The sequence below is a fragment of the Teleopsis dalmanni genome, chromosome 2 (assembly GCF_002237135.1).
Source record: "Teleopsis dalmanni isolate 2A chromosome 2, ASM223713v2, whole genome shotgun sequence".
NCBI classification, from domain to species: Eukaryota; Metazoa; Arthropoda; class Insecta; order Diptera; family Diopsidae; genus Teleopsis; species Teleopsis dalmanni.
In genome coordinates, this window is record NC_051847.1 from 21,449,053 (window position 1) to 21,468,208 (window position 19,156).

Genomic DNA, 19,156 nt, shown 5'->3' on the forward strand with positions numbered 1-19,156 from the left:
AACCTTCACTAATATTATTTGTGAATTACCACTTTGGCTCTATATTTTATAATGGACCATACATATTTTGAAAATAGACCATTATCCAGCTGTTATAAACTATTTTAATCATTTATTTATTATCGATTTAATTTTAATTTATTTATACTAATTAATATATAAATATATACTGACAGGAATAAATCATGGAAGCACTGATTTAATAATTTTTATTCAACTTTAATATTTAATTCAGAATTGTAAGCATTTAAGCCAATCGAATTATTAAAATAGACATCAAATATATATAAAAAATGTGTAACGAATCCATAACTGATAAAAAATTATAATCCCCTATGCGTATCTTATTAACCCAATTAAATTTGTTTCATGATATCTCCAAATGCACAATCATTATAAGTGGAGTACTCTACTTACTGTCTAATCTGGCTAAATTACATTTCCATTGCGAATGTCAATTGACTGCTTTTATATTGAAATTTATTTTGGCAATTCAGTTTTGGTTTTCAAATTATAGAGCATTTAAGATATGTAACATAATTCTTAAACTTAGATATTAAAATAAATAAAAAGTATATATTTTTACCAATTAAGAGTAATTGTTATACTCGCTTATTGTTTATTAAAGGGAATCAATGGAAGTTGGTATATTAGGATAGGATAAAAAATTTAATAGAGTTTAAATGAAATCAATATTTGATCCTATCAAAAAATACATAAAGGATAGAGCCTTGAAATTATTTCACGAAAACTGACAGACTTACCAACACCACGTTATCAAATCTCAAAATGGTTACAGGCTCCTCGGGGAGGTATGCAGAACCAGGATTGATTAACAATCAAAATTTTTGGTGTTCAGTCAACTTGTGTGAATCGAACTTTTCAGTTACCCGAGTTCATTCAATATAAAGTTAATTCATGTTCTAGAGATATTAAATTCCAGCTCCACTTTTTTGAATGAAGATTGTTACTAATCGTTGTTGAGACCACGCACAGTTTGAATGAAATCAAAAAACCATCATTATTATAAACATGGTTCATTAAATCAAATGTTTCGATCAAAGTTCAAACAATTTTAGGAGAATAATTTCTTTGTCCTGTGTACGACTTTATATCGGTAACGCAAAGATACTATAACTTCAGTCGCAATAATTCCACTCCAATTCGTCCAAAGATTATGATATATTATTTTGACAATACAGTGAAGAATCTATATTACAGACACATGTAATTACTTATAAATGACCTGACCACAAATATATATATGGATTCTATATATTGAACTGTGAAGATTCCTGTTATCTTTCACACAATCATGACAGATACTGGAAGTAACATAAGATTAGGTTCCACATATATTCCTGGTATGACAATATGGTTTTGGGAAGGTCATCCCGAATATAAGTGAACTAATGAGTTCAGGAGATTTAAAAGAAATTTTGTGACTATCTAAGATATTCTAGAATCAAAATAGGTTAGGTTTCGAAGTGTATAAAATTCGTAAGTTATTCCTAGTAGTTATGGTAGTTTCTAATTGCCAAATAGAAGTTCATATGTACAAATATCTATATACTTTGGAATTTTTTGTCAATATAACTCGCTATTATATATACCATATAATCAAGTTAACCAAATATAAACAACTGATTTATAACATAACTATATTTAAAAAGGGTATTAAAGCTTCACCCATACCAATGCAAAAGGGTTTTTTTTTTTAATTTATATATGTTTCGATTGGAAAATAAAATATTAATACCCTAGTATACTTTATATTATTATTTTTATACAAAATATATTCATTCAATAATATTAATAGAATTTTCTGGTTCAGTCAAAGCAAATATTTGCAAAACCAAAAAGCGTGTCGCTATCATTTATCGTTCATAATAATAATAATCGTAGTTATAAAGGGTGTGTCACCATTCTGCAAACAGTTTTGGACAAATAATTATATCATTTTAATTTTTTTTTTTTTGTAAAAAAAATAAATGTACAATACATTCTCTTACATTCAGAAACAATTCAAATATATGAATTAGAAAATAACATTTTTCCTTTAAACTAATAATATAGTTATTTCCAAAACACAACACTGTCATTTCATATATATATATAGATAATATCAATTAATGTTATACATTAGGGACAAGAGGTAAGGATTAAGCTATCTACATTTCATGTTTTGTCTGTTTTATCATTAGATCGATGGTTTGTGCATTTGCCTTAGGAACAAAGTTTAACTAGAATCAGATATATAATTGGAGAGCAAATTGGTTACGACATTTCTATAAATAGTTCTAAAACATATCGTATGTCTTTAAGCTCAATATATTTTAAACATCAGCCATTTAGAAATTACTTTTTATATAAATATATACAAACTTTTTTACATATATATGAGATGGACTATAACTAAACAAAGCTTTTTAAAAATCGGTATCTACAGTCAGGCCATATATTGGCAATTAAATGTAGTACATGCTTTAATAAAGTAATTTTTACACAGATATACTGTTAAAATGTTACGGCATTTGGGAGACTACAAAAGGAGTTATTAGGTGTTAATCCTTCTGGATATCGAGACAAGCACATCCTACATATCCTTGTAGCTATATTTAACGTCCACAAAACCTATTTTTTATGTTTTAAAATATCTTTAATATTTTTATATTTGTTTTTTAAAATGATTGACTTAAGTCCCTTAAGTAGACAACCCTTAGTTTTGAATTCACAATGATTTTTATATATTTGTATATTCTTCATATTTGTATATACCATATGTATAACATATTCTTCTATCCAAGTAGCGTATAATCATAGTTTTAAAACCTCAAGTTATATTATTAAATTATTATATTATTATTATTATTATATTATTTATATTTTTATTATTAACATTTATTATTCAATAAAGAAAATTTTTTTTGAAGATCCATGTCAGAAATACTCACCAGAATTCTTTATCGTAAGTAAGAATTCTTCTTTATAGTGGAAAGTCTTAATCTTGCTTGGACTGAACATTTGCAGAGTAATTGTTGAGTTCTTTCCTTTTTCTTTTTTTCTCCATTTTTTGTTAATCAATTTAGATACATCCAACTTTTCAGCTTAAGTATCCATTGACTGGTCTCCTGTCAAAATTGCCACAAATCTTACCACCTCTATCTTGGCTCTGCCCAGTAGCTTTTTCAAATATGTAGACCATGTTATATAGCTAATGTTATGCAAACTCTCATTCTTGACAATAACAAATATCTTGATAAATCAGTTTAAATCGATCAGATAAATAAATGCTATGCTTTTCTCATTAATTATTATTACTTCAAGATAGAACTAAAGAATATAGAATATATAAAATAAAAAAGATGGCCCCCAAGTGAAATGAGACATAGTTTGGCTTTGCAGAAGTTAACTAGCTGTGATCTTCACACAAGTGCTGTTTAGTAGCAATTTTTTAATGATTAAAGAAAACTATTTAAATGAAAATTATACCCTTTTGAAATTGTTAACATATTTTTACGAAAATATTACAATTTAATAAACAATGTAAACAATGTAATGTTTTTAAGATTTTAGACTCAATGTAATCAACGAAAGCTAAGGAAAGCTTTTGAGCTTTGTATTTGATTAATATAGTTGTATATTTGACATTATTCAAACAGTACAAAAATATGTGAACCAATTTTTTGAAATAAATTGTTAATAATTTTCTAATTTAATACCGTGAGACTTTTATCTATTGCATTTGTTAATAAAAAAAACTGTTTTGCGCTGATATATATAGATATCATCTGCAGATGTAATGTAAAATGGTTATATATTTATTTTGACCATACCTCCTGCTATACCCGGGAACGACTCCGGAATCTCCAACTTTCTCTGAACAAAACGAGCGACTTTTGGATACTTATATTATAGAACCTTATGATCAATATACTTTTGGATACTTATGTTATAGAACCTTGTAATCAATAACGTGTTTATCTTTATAATAATTTCTCTAAATTAATATAATTTATTAATATAATTATTTTAATTTAATAAATTTTATCCAATTACATTTGATCGCTATGTACTTCTGTTCTGTTTAAAATATTAATTATATGCAGTCCAGTAAACATAAGACCGAATAACATGTATTCTTTATGTAAACTACTGTATGGCTATGGTACTTATGGCGATGTTGCTCCATCCACCATTAGAAAACTCCAAACTCATCCAAATATTGTACTGAGACATATGCTAAAAGCTCTATGGTACATCAGAAATGTAGACGTATACAGAGACTTGAAAGTCGAGAGTGTGCAAAAGTATATCAAAGATAAAGCACTGAATGTAGCATCTGATGTGTAATTGCCCGGCTCTCTCGAGAACTCGACAAAAATACTTGGAAGCTTTCAGTTTTGCAGGACTGGAGGTTTCTGTTGGAATCTTAATAAATTTTGCTAATGAAACGCGCATCTTAAGTGATACTTACAATCGCTAAAACAAGACTCTGATCTGGTATCGCAATGGACCTTAGTGGTCTACGCGTGGCCTTTATGGCCTGCCAGCATAATCTAATCTAATCTAGAGTACTGAAATCTTTTGATTCTGTGAAAACGCACAATAATTTAGAATTGCACTCTCTCAAGTCAAATACAATATATATTCCGTACTAATACATAGTACATTGTGACCGAAAGGTTTTCGGAGGTTCTCATTTAAAATTCGCGCGCTGTATATTTTTCGATATTTTAAGTTTATAGTTGGCACACTGCCCTTAATTACTATGCCAAAAATAGCCGGGATTCTGTCGGACAGTTCGTTTACGGCAGCTGTTGAAACCAGTTCACCTCAGTAGTGCGTTGCGAAAAAAACAATGGAAAAAAATATTGAACAAAGAGTTTGCATCAAATTTTGTTTTTCGAACGAAATTTCGTGTGCAGAATCGTTGCGAATGCTACAAAAGGCTTATGGGGAATCAGTTTTATCGAAAACTCAAGTTTATGAGTGGTACAAAGCCTTTCAGGACTGTCGTACGACCGTCGAAGACATGCCGCGTTCTGGACGACCTTCGACCTCTACCACCGACGAAAACATTGAAAAGGCAAAGGAAATCGTGTTCAAAAATCCTCATGTGAGTGTTAGAGAGATAGCACGAGAGCTAGGCATCGGTCGTGAGATGGCTCGTTTGATTTTGGTGGACAATTTGTGTATGCGACGTGTCAACGCCCGGCTTGTTCCGATTCACCTCAATTTGTTCAACATTATCAACGATTTTAAGGCCAAACATTCAATAAATACCATCGAACAGCCACCGTATTCACCTGATCTTGCACCGTGTGACTTTTTCCTGTTTCCCAACCTCAAATTACCACTCAGAGGAACGCGTTTTGAATCCATAGAAGACGTAAAACAGAATTCGCAGAGGGAACTCAAAGCCATACCGGAAAGCGCCTATAAAAAATGTTTTGATGATTGGAAGAAACGTGGCATTTGGTATCGCTTCTAATGAGCATATTTGAAGGAGATAAAATAAATATTGATGAAGATTAAGAATTTTGCGTTTTATTTATTTATGACCGGAAACTTTTCGGTCACAATGTATATATCAGAAAGATATGCTATGCTTAAGAGTATACTTCTATAAAATCATCTGAATAACTCATTATCAGAATTCAATGAAACTTTTATAACAGTGGATCAGCGAAATGGTCAAAGACACTGTAAAGTAAAAGTGCTTTAGACACTAACTCTCATTTGATCGAGCAAAGAAGAAGAAGAAAAATAGAGAAAATCAGAACTATAGATTTAAACTTAAAGCAATTTAAATTCTAAATAGATGTCAAGGTATCAATAAATGCATATATATAAAGTATATAGAGAAGGTGCTCAGGATAATGTCTTTTATTTTTCCGTAAAATTTTATTTTACTTACATACAACACAAGTGCATAGAGCAAGAAAGTAATGCAGCTAATGATATATAAATTTCAGCATACCATTAGAGGGACTTTTCTCTGCACACCCTGTATACCTGTTGCAAATAGCGCATGTCCCTTAAATAGTGCTAATTTGAATTTAATCAATTCGTTTTTGCACCTTGAATTTAATCAAAAATTAAGTGATTAGGACAGTTTGTTGCTACTTGGCATATTGAATGTGACATCTAAAGGTCATTGTCGGTCTATAACTATAAAGGTGTGCCTTCAAAAGTGAGATATCTAATAAAGACGATGTTGAAATCATATTTTTTTTCAAATTTTCCAAGCAGTAATTTTTCATATATTTTATATCCTTTCTTACGATTTTTTAAACTTTTGGGCTATGTACCCATAAAAATCGAAAAAAGATTTCTTTTGCATAAGAAATTCACGAAAATCGAGTTGGATCTGTGGGCTTGTGTAAGCCTATTCTTTTGTGCGGTGCTATATTTTGGTAAAATATTTCAACATCACATTACATACTTTTGCGATGAGATGATAAAGAATAACTATATTTTACAGCTGGATTTGTCATTGGTGTCTACCGTTTACATAAGTTACAGAATTTTTCGGAATTATATGGCAATAGCATCATATCGTATGTGTGTAGTTGGGCTCAGGTAGTCACACTATTCCTGCTCGGCATTGTTGCCATTTGTACCGCCTGGTATAACCTGAAAAGAACGATGAAGCTATGCAATTTAATATACAAAATCGACCATTTGCTGACAACAACTATCGGCATTAAAATCGATTACACCGATTTACGGAGTCGTTTATTCCGTACTTTTGCCGTTGCTCTATTAGTGCCAATTACATTATCCATGGGTCATTGCGTCATTATACATCCAATGCCGAAGACATTTGGTTTTATTACTTCTTGTTTTTGGTTTATATGCTTCCTGCCGATATTGTTGCTATCCTTAAAGGAATTTCAGTTTTTGAATTTATTATTAATTTTAAGAACTAAATTTGATTCAATCAATAATAAGTTAAAAATATACGTGAAAGGTGTTCATCCGAAAAAAGCAATACCATTGCATTCAGTTTCGGAAATTCCACTGACAGCAGTCACGAAATCTCTGTGTGAAGAAAGAGTTGAGCATTTGCATTCTGAGATTTTACAGAGTTTGCTCCAAATTTACATAACCACGGCAGATGCTGTGGATCTGGTGATGAAAATGTTTTCCTGGCATTTGTTGCTGATGACTACAGTTTCGTTTGCGGTTATCACAATGCAAAGCTATAATTTGTTTGCCCTAATTGTGCACTCGTTGGATATGCCTACCTATCAGATATTTTTCATAGTTGCTTGGATTCTACTACAAATTGCAACAATTGGACTGAACGTTAGGGCCTGTTGCGTCACAGCGGATTCGGTAAGTCGGAGTTTTATATCATATTTTTTTTTCATTTTAATTTTTTTTGCATTTTTTTCCGTTGTACTCTTTTCCTTTTTTCTGTGCTTCATGTAATGTTCTATTTATATGTATCTTTTTTTTACACTTTCTTAATCACATCCACATTACTGTGTCCAGTTCTTCCCCAATATCCTTATTTCCAATTCTGTCTTCATTCAGATGTACTTATCGCTTGCTCTACATCATAACATCATTGACTTGCTTACCTTTCCTTTGTTTGTATTTTCATTTTAATTACTTTTCTTACATTTTTTGATAGTTTCTACGTCTTTTGCTCTAATATCCTATCTCACTTCTTTTATCTTTGACGCTTAGTTTCTTTTGTAGTTTAACTTGGTCTATAATTCTTTTTGCTATTTTTATACTAACATACTTCATTCAGCTCTATCCATATCTATATCTAAGACTTTCTTGCTTTTATCTCATAATGCTCTCTATGATTTCTTTTATCCTCTATCGTTCTATATCTCTCTCTCACTCTCTCCCGCTCTCTCTCGTAATATTTACTCCCCTTTTTATCTTTCTAATTAATTTTTTATCAGTCCTCTCCATTTTCTTTTGAATCTATTTATTATTATTTTTATATATTATATCCACATATTCCATTTTAAATCCAATTCTTCCATTATCTGTTTTTCATCATTTGACAGCAATTTTTTTTTGTTTTTTGTGATTCTTCAGTTTTTTAGTAAAATCAAACCATTTTCTTGACAAAGATTTTTCTGTAGCATGAAATTGATCTCTTTTTCTTCTTAGGCTCTCATGACTTTCTACCTTCCACTTCTTTTCGCCTGCTCTGTATTTTTTCTTCGTTTCTCTTCTGTCTTTTTGACTTTATCTCTTCATGTATGCTATTATACTTCTCTGTTTTGAAAAGCTCTCTGTGACTCTCTTTCCGACCCTCAATTCTTCTGCAATCTTCTGTTATGCAAAGTAGTACTACATAAACCAAGATGTCCTATAAAAGTTATCAGCTATTAAATTATAATTTCACTGATATTGATTTGATATTCTCTTTCTTTCAACTTATTTAAATTCTACCTTCCTATATTCTATCATAACAATCAATCTGTTCCATTGCAGAATTTTCTAGAATATTACAAAAACCAGATACTTTTATTATATGTACATGAAAATTTATATTATTCTATACTTTCAGATGTCAACTACAGGTCTTCTACTACATAAATTGAAACCACGAAGCGATGAGGAACCAGTGAGCTTGATTTATCAAATAATACAAATATTTTCAATTGAAGTGATGCAACGCAAAAATAACTTCACAGCTGCGGGATTTTTCGATATGAACTACAAACTTATAACATCGGTAAGACCCTAAAACTCCATTTGTTATATCAGTCTATCTCTCATTTTTTATTACCCATAGATTATTGGTGCTGTAACAACATATTTGGTCATAATAATACAGTTCTACTTTAGTAATATAAATAACAAAATGCCCTCACCGTCTTCAGTTCCAGAGAAAACTATATAGTGTTAATTATTATAACATTTGTAACAAAATATAAAATTCAATAAAATATTATTCTACTTTGAAAAAAAATAAGAAAATTAATACAAATAAAAAAAATTGAATGTGTGAAGATCTCACTACTTATATACCAAAACAATTAGATACCAAGATACTAAGATAATTACATACATTGATTTTAGTTGGAGAGCACTGTGGAATTCAAAAAAAATGAGTTCGTGTGGACTATAACCGAACTGGCACCCCTCGTATCTCTATAGACAAGTTTTTGGGCATAGGCAAGCATGCTGAACGGCGCTCAGTATGGTCTAATTATATTAGCCAATTAGTATTCAACGACTTTAAATAAAGCGAAATTTTGCTGAAATGCATTCTCTTAACAAAATTTTTTTACTTTTCTGGCTATTGTAGCCAACGACTATTGCTCAATTATGCGCTGAGTTTGACTTTTTTTACCTATCACAAATTAAATTACAAAACTTTGCTTTATAATAAAAAGTATTCTATAAAAATTAATGTACATTAATATAAATTTAATTATTTAAAAATGTCCGTTTAAAATAATAAATAATACAATTTCTAATAAGTTTCGACTCTTAACTGTTTTTAATCAACATACTGGCAACAGCGCCATTAAAATCAAACGGTAAAAAACTGAACTAATATTTTTAATTATTTTCACGCAACAACATTTATTAAAATTTATAACTTATTGGGAATTAACAAATTAAAAAATTAGTTTCAGAACTAAATTATGTTTTTTATTTATGTGTTTATTTTCTTTTAAATAAATTTCAAATAATTATAAAATGTTTTCTTGTGTATTTTCTTGTCATTACTTAAATAACTTTTTTTTATATTTTGAAGCAATGAAATATTTTTACTTTCATTTCGAATAATTTAATTATTTAGTTTATATGCATTTAAAGTAACATTAAATTCTGTTGAATTAAAATTTATGTATTATTTATATTAAATTTTATTTTCCAATTAGTTTCCGATGGAAAGTCAGTGTAACAGAATAATTTCTACACATTTTTATAGGCAATTTCTTTTTGAAAATAAATCTATTATTTTTATTATTATATAGACTTAAATTTGAATTTGAGCACAAAAAATTAAATAAACCTATCAATTCAAACTATATTGTTAATTAATTATATTTTAATTTACATTTTTGTTCCGGTCGTTTATTTATTTCTATTTTTAAAAAATATTTATAAATCAAATATTTCGGTCTACTTCATAGACCACCTCCAGTACACATAGGCAAAAAATTATTATTTGATTCTAAATTTGACGAAGTAGACGTAATATCTGAATTATTAATTATTTTTAAAAATATAATAAAAAATATTAACATAATAAATGCAATTTTTTTATTATTTTTGTGTGTTAAATAAACGACTTAAGAACGGTAAAAATTACAAAAACATTTTAATAAATATGTCATATTAACAATTAATTATTTTAATTAATACTAATATATTAAAACATTTATTAAATTATAATTAATACCTAATAGTTTTTGTTATTTATAAAAAAATAAATGCACTCCTAATAATAAAATGGGATTATTAAAAATATTTTCTTTTCAATTATTAAAAAAACTTTTCACAAAAAATAAAGAGCAAAATACAGTAAGAAAATTCATACGTCCGGCATTGTAAACCAACAACAATAATACCGACTTAAAAGGTAATGCAAATATGCCGAACAACAACAACATTCAACGAATGTCGTGTATAGGAGAGACAAGTAAATAAAAAGGAAACATTTCATTGCCAGTTTGAAATTATAGCACTTGAATTGAAATTTTTTTGCGTACTGTACTATCTGTACTATTTTATATATTAATTATTATAGAACTTTGCGCATAACTTAAGTTAATTTACTTCAACTAATTACTAACCATTTTTAATTTCATAATCACTTTTATTAATTTAATTATACATAAATCATTATATCAACACTGCATAAATTTCTCAAATAGTTAAAATAATTTCTTTAATAAAATTCTATGCTGGCAGTGTTGTTCAACTATGTGCGTGTGTAGTCATATGCGATGCTGATTATTTCATTTTATATCTCGGTTTTCGTCAGTATTTTCGTATTTCCTTAAATAGAACCCAGCGAAATGAATTAAGAAAAAAAGCAAAAATACATAAAAAGTGGAAATCATATATAGCATGTAAAATATTAATAAAAAATTTGATATTCATTTGAGCAATATTAAAAATAAATAATTGCTTTTAGTGTTATATTGAAAATAGTGTGTTCTTTATTACTTTATTAAGTCGAAAAAAGGGGGAAACAATTAATTAAGTCTAAACGAAAAGAATCAAACACCAATTTTTTTTTTATGAAACATAATAGATATATCTATATATATACATATATATAAAGCAACGAAGTCTGATACAATATATTTGTGAATTCGGGAACACAATATAGAAATAAACAAAAAATTCAGGTACAACAAGAACAAGAACAACAACAACAACACAGCAATAGGAATTCAAATACAAGACGACAATGGAAGCAATTGCCAAACACGATTTCTCAGCAACCGCCGATGACGAACTCAGTTTTCGCAAAAGCCAAATTTTAAAGGTAAGTCAAGAATAAAAATTCCATTGTGTCTGCCGCTAAGAAATATGCATAAATTAAAAAGACATACGCGCAGCTTCATTGATTGTTTATAACAACAAATAACCAACTCCAGATCCACACAAAGCAAGGGCACTGCCCTAAAAATTAAAATGCGTCTACCAAACATTTTACTTAAGAAGTTTTTCTATAAAACAAATGCATTAATCAATTTATGCAAATAATTACTTATTGTTTGTATATAACATATTTTTTTATTAAAAACATTTTAATTGTCTTGTGTAGAAAATAATTTAATCTCCAAGAATTTGTTTTTCTTAAGGTGGAGTTGTTTGCTTTTTTCGATACTCGACTCGATAACGCGCTAAATGAACTTTATTTTCCATGTATTTTTCTAGTAAATCTTATGTGACTCATCTCGGAATAATGTTGTTTTATTTTACGCAAACAATATCTGTTATTCACATTCACTTATTTATGTAAAATATAATTATTAATATTAAGCACAAACTATAATTTGCTAGACGTCGTCATACTAGAACGCGTGAGTTATGGAAAGAGGACAACTTACAGAGTTGTCTTAGGAATGTGTTAAGTGATCAATAAAAGTGTACTCATATATGTATTATCTGGTATTATATTTATAATAAATATAAAAACGCATATTTAAGGTAAAATAATCCAATAAATATACTGTCAGACTTAAGAATTGAAAAATCTTTAACAAAGTTAGAGATTCCATTTGACAGCTTTAGATATTCAGTTACAAAAAGCGGTATTCTAACTGAATAGTAAGTCTACTACGAGGAAGACATTTTTGAGTTTAATTTATACAGAAATAGGGATAAATACAGATTTTAATAAAATTTCTTTTTAACTGAAGACCCAGAGATAATGCAAATCGTGCAGTACACTCTGTCAAAATTAAACAGTTCAATGGGTTAAGCATTCAACTGTAACCCTATATATAATACTTGATATTATATATATATTATAATACTTTATATATAACACTATATATTATATATATAATACTATATAATATATACATAATACTATATTTTATATGTATAATACTATATAATATATATATATAAATATATATAGAAGTTAATGAACAATATTCCGTAGGAAATATGTGTTTTGATACAATTTTGTCATTCATTTGATACAATTTCGTATGATCATTAAAATGTTAATTAACTTAAATAATAATATATATTCTATATACTATCACTTAAATTAAGTTTGTATTTAATTTAATAAAATTAAGTAGATTAATTAATTAAAAATGCCTATTAGATATCGTAATAAACAAATTGCGTGAATGTGCATATCAGCTATCAATATTAATGAAGCAAGAAACTAATAATTAAGCGAATTAATTCTTAATTTTTTTCTAATTAACTTAGAATGCTAGTTTATCCATTTTCCTATGTAAGCACCACGAATTATCCTCTTGATAATATAAGCACCACGAACTTAAAAAATATTAATATAAAATAATTTGTTGATTATAATAGAAACTTTGCACCTTACTCAGCAGCCCGGAGTCTTTGTTATGAAATAAAGTTTTTTACTTTCTTCTGACTCTTTAACTTCAGATCGACCTATATATATCTTGTTGTACAATTGTTCTTTTCTTATTCTGCGGGTATTAATTAAGAAAAGAGCATACATATGTTTAAACTATATAAACTATTTTAGCAATTGGTTTACATAATTGAGGTGTGTATCAATTAAGATCTGTGATATTGTAATCTTATCTAAGTGTGTTCAAATTAATAATACATCACTAAATATTGTTTCAATGTATCCTGTAAAGATTGGTTTTAAAATTATTTAAGTCTTTTAATGTTTTTACTACAATGTAACTTTAATATTCGAAATCCAATATATGAGCGATAGCGATAGTTTGTCTCAGATGTATAGATATATGTCTCATGGTATAGATCTGTTCATATCTGACGCCTTGTGTTGACCTTTCAATATCAAAAAGTTCCAACCTAAAACCTATAATAATGTCTGATAAAATTGTGTTAATCTTATAATATCAAAAAGTTTCTGAAAAGAACCTGAAATCTATAATAGTTTTTTTTCTTTTTTTTTTAATAATGATTTCACATCAAAAAGTTTCAAATTAAGTCAGTAACAATATACATATATAATAAATTGGCTGTGTTGTCTAACTTTTTATAAAGTACTAGTTAATTATTGTTACTAGTTGAAATTAAATATTATACTTAATATTATATATTATTGAGATGAAGACTAATTTTTTTGTTAGTTTCCATTAAGAGAAGATCCAATAAATAATATAAAAGTATTGAAACAAAAATTATATAGAAAATGAAATGGAAAATTGATTTAGTTATTGTTTTTTTTTGTTTTGCATTTAAGTATAAATTTAAAATAGATATGTTTGTCTCAGATTCAGACTTTATTTATTTACTCACTTTTGTTAACTTTTTATTAATTATTAATTAATAAAGCAATGTCATAGATTACGGTAAACATCAGATGACAGTACCAAATCTTAGCATTGATAATATAATAATATTTTAAGAAAATAGAAATTACGAGAAAGTAATTACTAAAGCTGTCAGGTTAAATTTCAAATGGGATTGTCTCAGATTTAGACTTCATTTACTCACATTTATTTAGTTTTCATTGATAATTAAATAATAAAACAATGTCATAGATTATGGTATATGTCAGAGCATAGTAAACCGCAATATACATATGTCACAGATCTCTGTCTCTTCTAATAATATAACATAGTAATATATTAGGTTGAAAAAAATTACTAGAATATTGAGAGATTTATTCCAATTTTTTTCTAATTCTATATTGCTTTGCCACTGAGCACTACGATTCGGTTTAAATCACTTAAAGAACACTATTATTTTAACTGATTGTTCAATGAAGTAACAAAGAATTTATGATATATATAGAATTAACACCAAATTCATTCCTTTGAGCAATAAATTTTGTTAACAATTTAAAAAATATTCTACATAAAGCACCATTCTCCCTATTTTTTAATTTTCTAAAGCATATATAGCCTTATCAAAACAAGGCATATAGCCTTATCAAGGCATATATAGCCTTCAACTACATTGAAACACCTGAAAGAATTGTATCTCAACACATGCTTGTCCAACTTTGATGAATAAAATCTTCAAATCAATTCCGATTCTCAATAATTTATTTATTGCAATAAAAAGGGTCAAAGATAATAAGTTCAAAAATATATTTAGAGACAATTATTGCGTTCACTCTTAAAACTAAATAGCAAAATGTGTACTTTTACAAAGGATAAAGTATTCCACACAAACCTCCCTTAAATTCAAGCTAACATATATATTATAAACATTGTTATTTACAAATATGTGTAAAATAAAATGACAGTTAAATGAATAAAGTAAACAAACAAAAGGGTCATTGAACTTTTCAGAGGCGAAATGTGTCTAATGAAATGTAACTAGGCCAAATGACGTTCTGCTCACCCATTAAATGCGTCTGTTGTAAAATTGCTTATTACAATAATGTTGCTAATGTGGGTTTTCAATGATAAATGTTTGTTATTTTAGTTAATACAAAAGTAACAATAATCTTTTATCAAAGGATCTATAGGTGACGGGGTCATCATTGCTTTGATATATATAATATATGCTTCATTATAACATGTTTTTAAAAAGCTCTAATAACGCATATAACTAAAGGTCGAAATATATATTTGAATTCAGATTTTATTTAATCACACTATAAACTTATCTCTGGTTCCTCACTGATTCTTATTTTCTTATTCCACTTCATTTCATGTCTTATCACAAATTTCCACACACAGCTAACGTGAGGTCGAAGAACTAAATACGGGGATCTGCAAGCTACAACTTTTGCAATTTGATAAATATTGTTTTATGATTCCATTTACTAAGAATATAAGATAATTATGTCTTAATTAACATTAATCCTTTCACTTTAATCCTTTCTCTTTAAATTGTTTCAATCCATTACCAAATATTCACAATATTTACAATAATTAGCTAACAAATGATTGAAAAACTAAAGGCCTATCTGCACACTATAACTTCTGTAAATTGACAAATATTGTTTTATGATTTGGTTTACTAATAGTGTAAGGTCTAATGCTGATGGGGTTTAGATACAATCTCCTTTTTCCACTCCAGCTATTCTCTAAGTACATTCTCTTATTACATTATTTTATTTCATATAAAATTTCCAATATAAAATCCATATAAAATTATCGAACGGTTGAAAAGCTAAATACTGGAATCTGCAGCTCACAACTTTTGAAAAATTAAAAGATATTGACTAATCATTTTGATCGCTAATGCGGCAAAGTTACTATAGCTTAATACAGTCATCCCATTACCTGTTCTCTTGCTCGTTACTCATCCAAATTTTTTATTCTACTTCTTACCAAATCTGACAATTAATTCCCACAAATAAGTAATGATAAAATAAAATATAACATATGAGGATTTATAGACTAAAAATTACAAAAATTTAACAAATATTTATTTAGAATTCATGCATTATAGATTATAGATGAGATTAAGTTGGATAACTCTATCTCTACAACTCCAGTTTATCTCGAATTCTCATTATTTTACCATTAACTAAATCCGACCAAATCTTTAATCTTTGATCGAAATACTATAATAAGTTATCTGCAGATAATAACTTCTGAAAAATTAAACACATATTCATATATCATATCGTTCATTGATGTGACAAAATGTGACACTAACAATAGGTGAAATTGTACGTATGGGTTTCTGCAGACAACAACTTCTGAAAGTTCAAATTATATTCATATATGAACCGTTTACTGATGTGACAATAGATGAAGTATAACATATGAGAATCTACAGACTACAATTCTGAAAATTTATCATATATTCATTTAACACATCACTGTGAGTTAATTTGCGATGGTGGATGAAGTGATTAATAGTTTCATTGCCTCATTTCACCTATCCTCATTTCCTTATTTTTTTTCATACGAAATCTAAACATTTTGTCTCCTTTCCCCGATTAATAGTATATGTTATGCAGAATGTGCTATGTGCTTACTGGGTTACCCAGAACCGAGTAGAAAAGTAGTTTCTTTCTACTATTCGCTTACTGAGATCCACGGAAATGGTAGTATACAGCAGCATCCATAACAGCCAATATTGTCGATTTGGATAAAATTGTGGCCGGATGGTTTACTTTGGTATTCTCTTACTGAGCCTCACGGAAATGATAAAATAGAACAGCACCCATAACTGCAGATTTTGTGAGTTTAGCTAAAAATGTGGTTAGATATACGACTACCAACAACCGTTCACCATTCCCATCGGAGTTTCATTGATTGCAAGGTCGATAGAATGACATAGATTATATCAACAATGCGTTAGGAGTTTAATACGCTTTTTAATGTTAATGTTTATTGAAGTTGAATCATTATTGAAGTTCTTAACTTAGAGATATTTTTTAAGTATTAAGTATTTAAGTATTAAAGGTCATTAATTTAATCGTTGAACCATTAATTTAATCGTTGAATTTAAAATATTTTTTTTTATTTAACACATACTTACCTACGATATCATCTAGTTTTAGTGTTTAATAATAGGTGCTACCTAACAACAATAGAAATTATGTATTATTCCACATATAGTACTTCGAGTGCATACCAGAGTATCCTTAAAAGTTCAATTCAAAAGCTTCAATGCATCATCAAATTGGATGTGAAAAATAGAATTAAGGACTACACAAATGCATACGACGAAGTAGAAAAAAAGTAATAGATATCAACAATTGCATTAATACTCGGGCACTACTCCGTTGACGCATGTTGATGCCCCGGCACCAGACGAAATAGCGATTGGAGCAGTAGAAGTGTCGTTGTCAATATGCCGCAAGCCTAGATTTTTATTGCAGTTGCACATGAAGCAGGCGAGCAAATATAAAATTAAACTATATTTCAACAGCAACTAGGAGAGTGGGAATACATCTAACCACATTTTTAGCTAAACTCACAAACTAAAGCTCATTGCTACTCCAACACCAAGACGAGTACCGGCATCAGGCATCATGCAGCAGGCAGCTAGCATCAGCACCATCCGAAGCAGCGAATAATGGCACAACACCACTGGCAACATCAAATAGCACAACAGCACGTTTACGTGTAAGTGCAATGCCATTAGGTAAAGTTGCTGGTTGTTGCCATTGCTGCTTTTACTGTTGTTGCCCTTGTTGATGTCGCTCGTTGGCGTTGTTGGCGTTGTTGGTGTTGTTGGCGTTGTTGTTGGTGGTGTTGGTGTTGTTGTACTGGTTGTCCATGTGTGTAACTTGTGCCATCAACAACATCGTCAACAACAATATTTTCAGTGCCAACACTGTTATACTCGTAGGTACGTTTAAAACTGCCGCCCTTCGTCTGCTGACTTTACATGTACTGGTATCTGACACAGCCAACAATTGTCTGGGTCTGGTTTAAAAGTTCATAGGAATACAGAATTTTTGTTTTTTTTTTTTTCTTTTTTTTGGATTTGTAAATTTTTTCTTGTATAATTTTTTGTTTTTTGTTGTATTTTTTCCTGCTTTGCATTATTTTTTTTTTTGTTTTTGTGCGCTGTTTCCATATCATATGCATTTGGTTGCTAAGTGGTGACTTAGCCTGATATCGTCTTTATTTATTCGGTTTTCCATAGATTCAATTGTTTGCCAGCCTGTTTGTCTGTCTCTTAGTGCTTAGTGGCTCTCGTGCTTTAGCAAGTTTTTTATTCCATATTCTCCTTTATTTAATTCGCCTCTTACCTACACTTGAGCTTAATTCGTTTTGTTTCTTTGTTTAATTTTTTCTATATTATTTTATTTTTTTATTTATTTATTTTTTTATTTATTTATTTTTTTTTTGACTTACCGGGATGATATCGGTTGCGGTTTTCAATTATGGCATTTATAGTTGATTTAACATTGATTTATAATGAATGAAGAAAATTAAAAAATTAAATTTGCAATATAAGGATTTAATTAATTTTTTTTTTCTTCATCGCCGTTCTTTATTTACCTCAAAAAAGGAACTTTAAAAATTGCATCTATCAATATTTCTATCTGGTATTAGATATGATCGCTAATTGAGCTCAAAAAATCAATAACTGAAGCTCTGTCACCATCATGAGCACATAATCAACCATTTCTGTAGCTACAAGTCAATTCTTTGAGTATATTGTCGGTACATAATTCACTCAACATCAGAGGTATCCCATCAGCCGGATTAATGCAGAGAAATTTAGAAGGTGATTCCTTAAAGTCGGTTTTGTTTTTTAAGAATTTTAGCTTTTAATTTGGTCGTTATTTTTAGTATATTTCTATACGTATATCGGCAAATACGCTTTTGCCATCATCAAGAGAATTCCTAGAAGAATATGATTTCTTGGCCCAAAAAGATTATTCCTACCCGTATGGGAAGAATATACAAAGTGTCAAATAAGACACATATAAGTATGCAATACATGCATATGGTGCATAAATATATAGTGCATAAATATAAATAACTAACATCTATTAACTTCACTGAATCTGGTATGAGAATTGAATTACAATATCTATGTTCCACTATGTACCTTATGTTCCACTATGTTTACGAGTACA

At 28.7% G+C, this 19,156-nt stretch overlaps 2 protein-coding genes across 2 annotated transcripts in view; both read left to right on the plus strand.

Moving 5' to 3' along the window:
* LOC119674090 (olfactomedin-like protein 2A) overlaps positions 1–3,200 on the plus strand; it is a 16,127-nt gene extending 12,927 nt beyond the window's left edge. Inside the window, exon 10 of the mRNA XM_038085214.1 lies at positions 3,090–3,200. Within this exon, the coding sequence (XP_037941142.1) occupies positions 3,090–3,200 (111 nt within the window). The remainder of the gene's footprint in view (positions 1–3,089) is intronic.
* A 4,045-nt stretch (positions 3,201–7,245) lies between these two features.
* On the plus strand, positions 7,246–8,881 carry LOC119674091 (putative gustatory receptor 28b). Its single transcript, XM_038085215.1, has 3 exons — positions 7,246–7,344; positions 8,546–8,713; positions 8,774–8,881. Exons 1-3 carry the CDS (start codon positions 7,246–7,248, stop codon positions 8,879–8,881), a joined length of 375 nt encoding a protein of 124 aa, XP_037941143.1.
* Positions 8,882–19,156: the final 10,275 nt, after the last annotated feature.

Excerpts from the sequence above, each read along its gene's own strand:
- LOC119674091 (XM_038085215.1), top strand. The coding sequence starts at position 7,246 with ATGCCTACCTATCAGATATTTTTCATAGTTGCTTGGATTCTACTACAA. Across the intron at positions 7,345-8,545 it reads GTTGCGTCACAGCGGATTCG|ATGTCAACTACAGGTCTTCT; the intron begins GTAAGTCGGAGT and ends CTATACTTTCAG. Across the intron at positions 8,714-8,773 it reads ACTACAAACTTATAACATCG|ATTATTGGTGCTGTAACAAC; the intron begins GTAAGACCCTAA and ends TATTACCCATAG.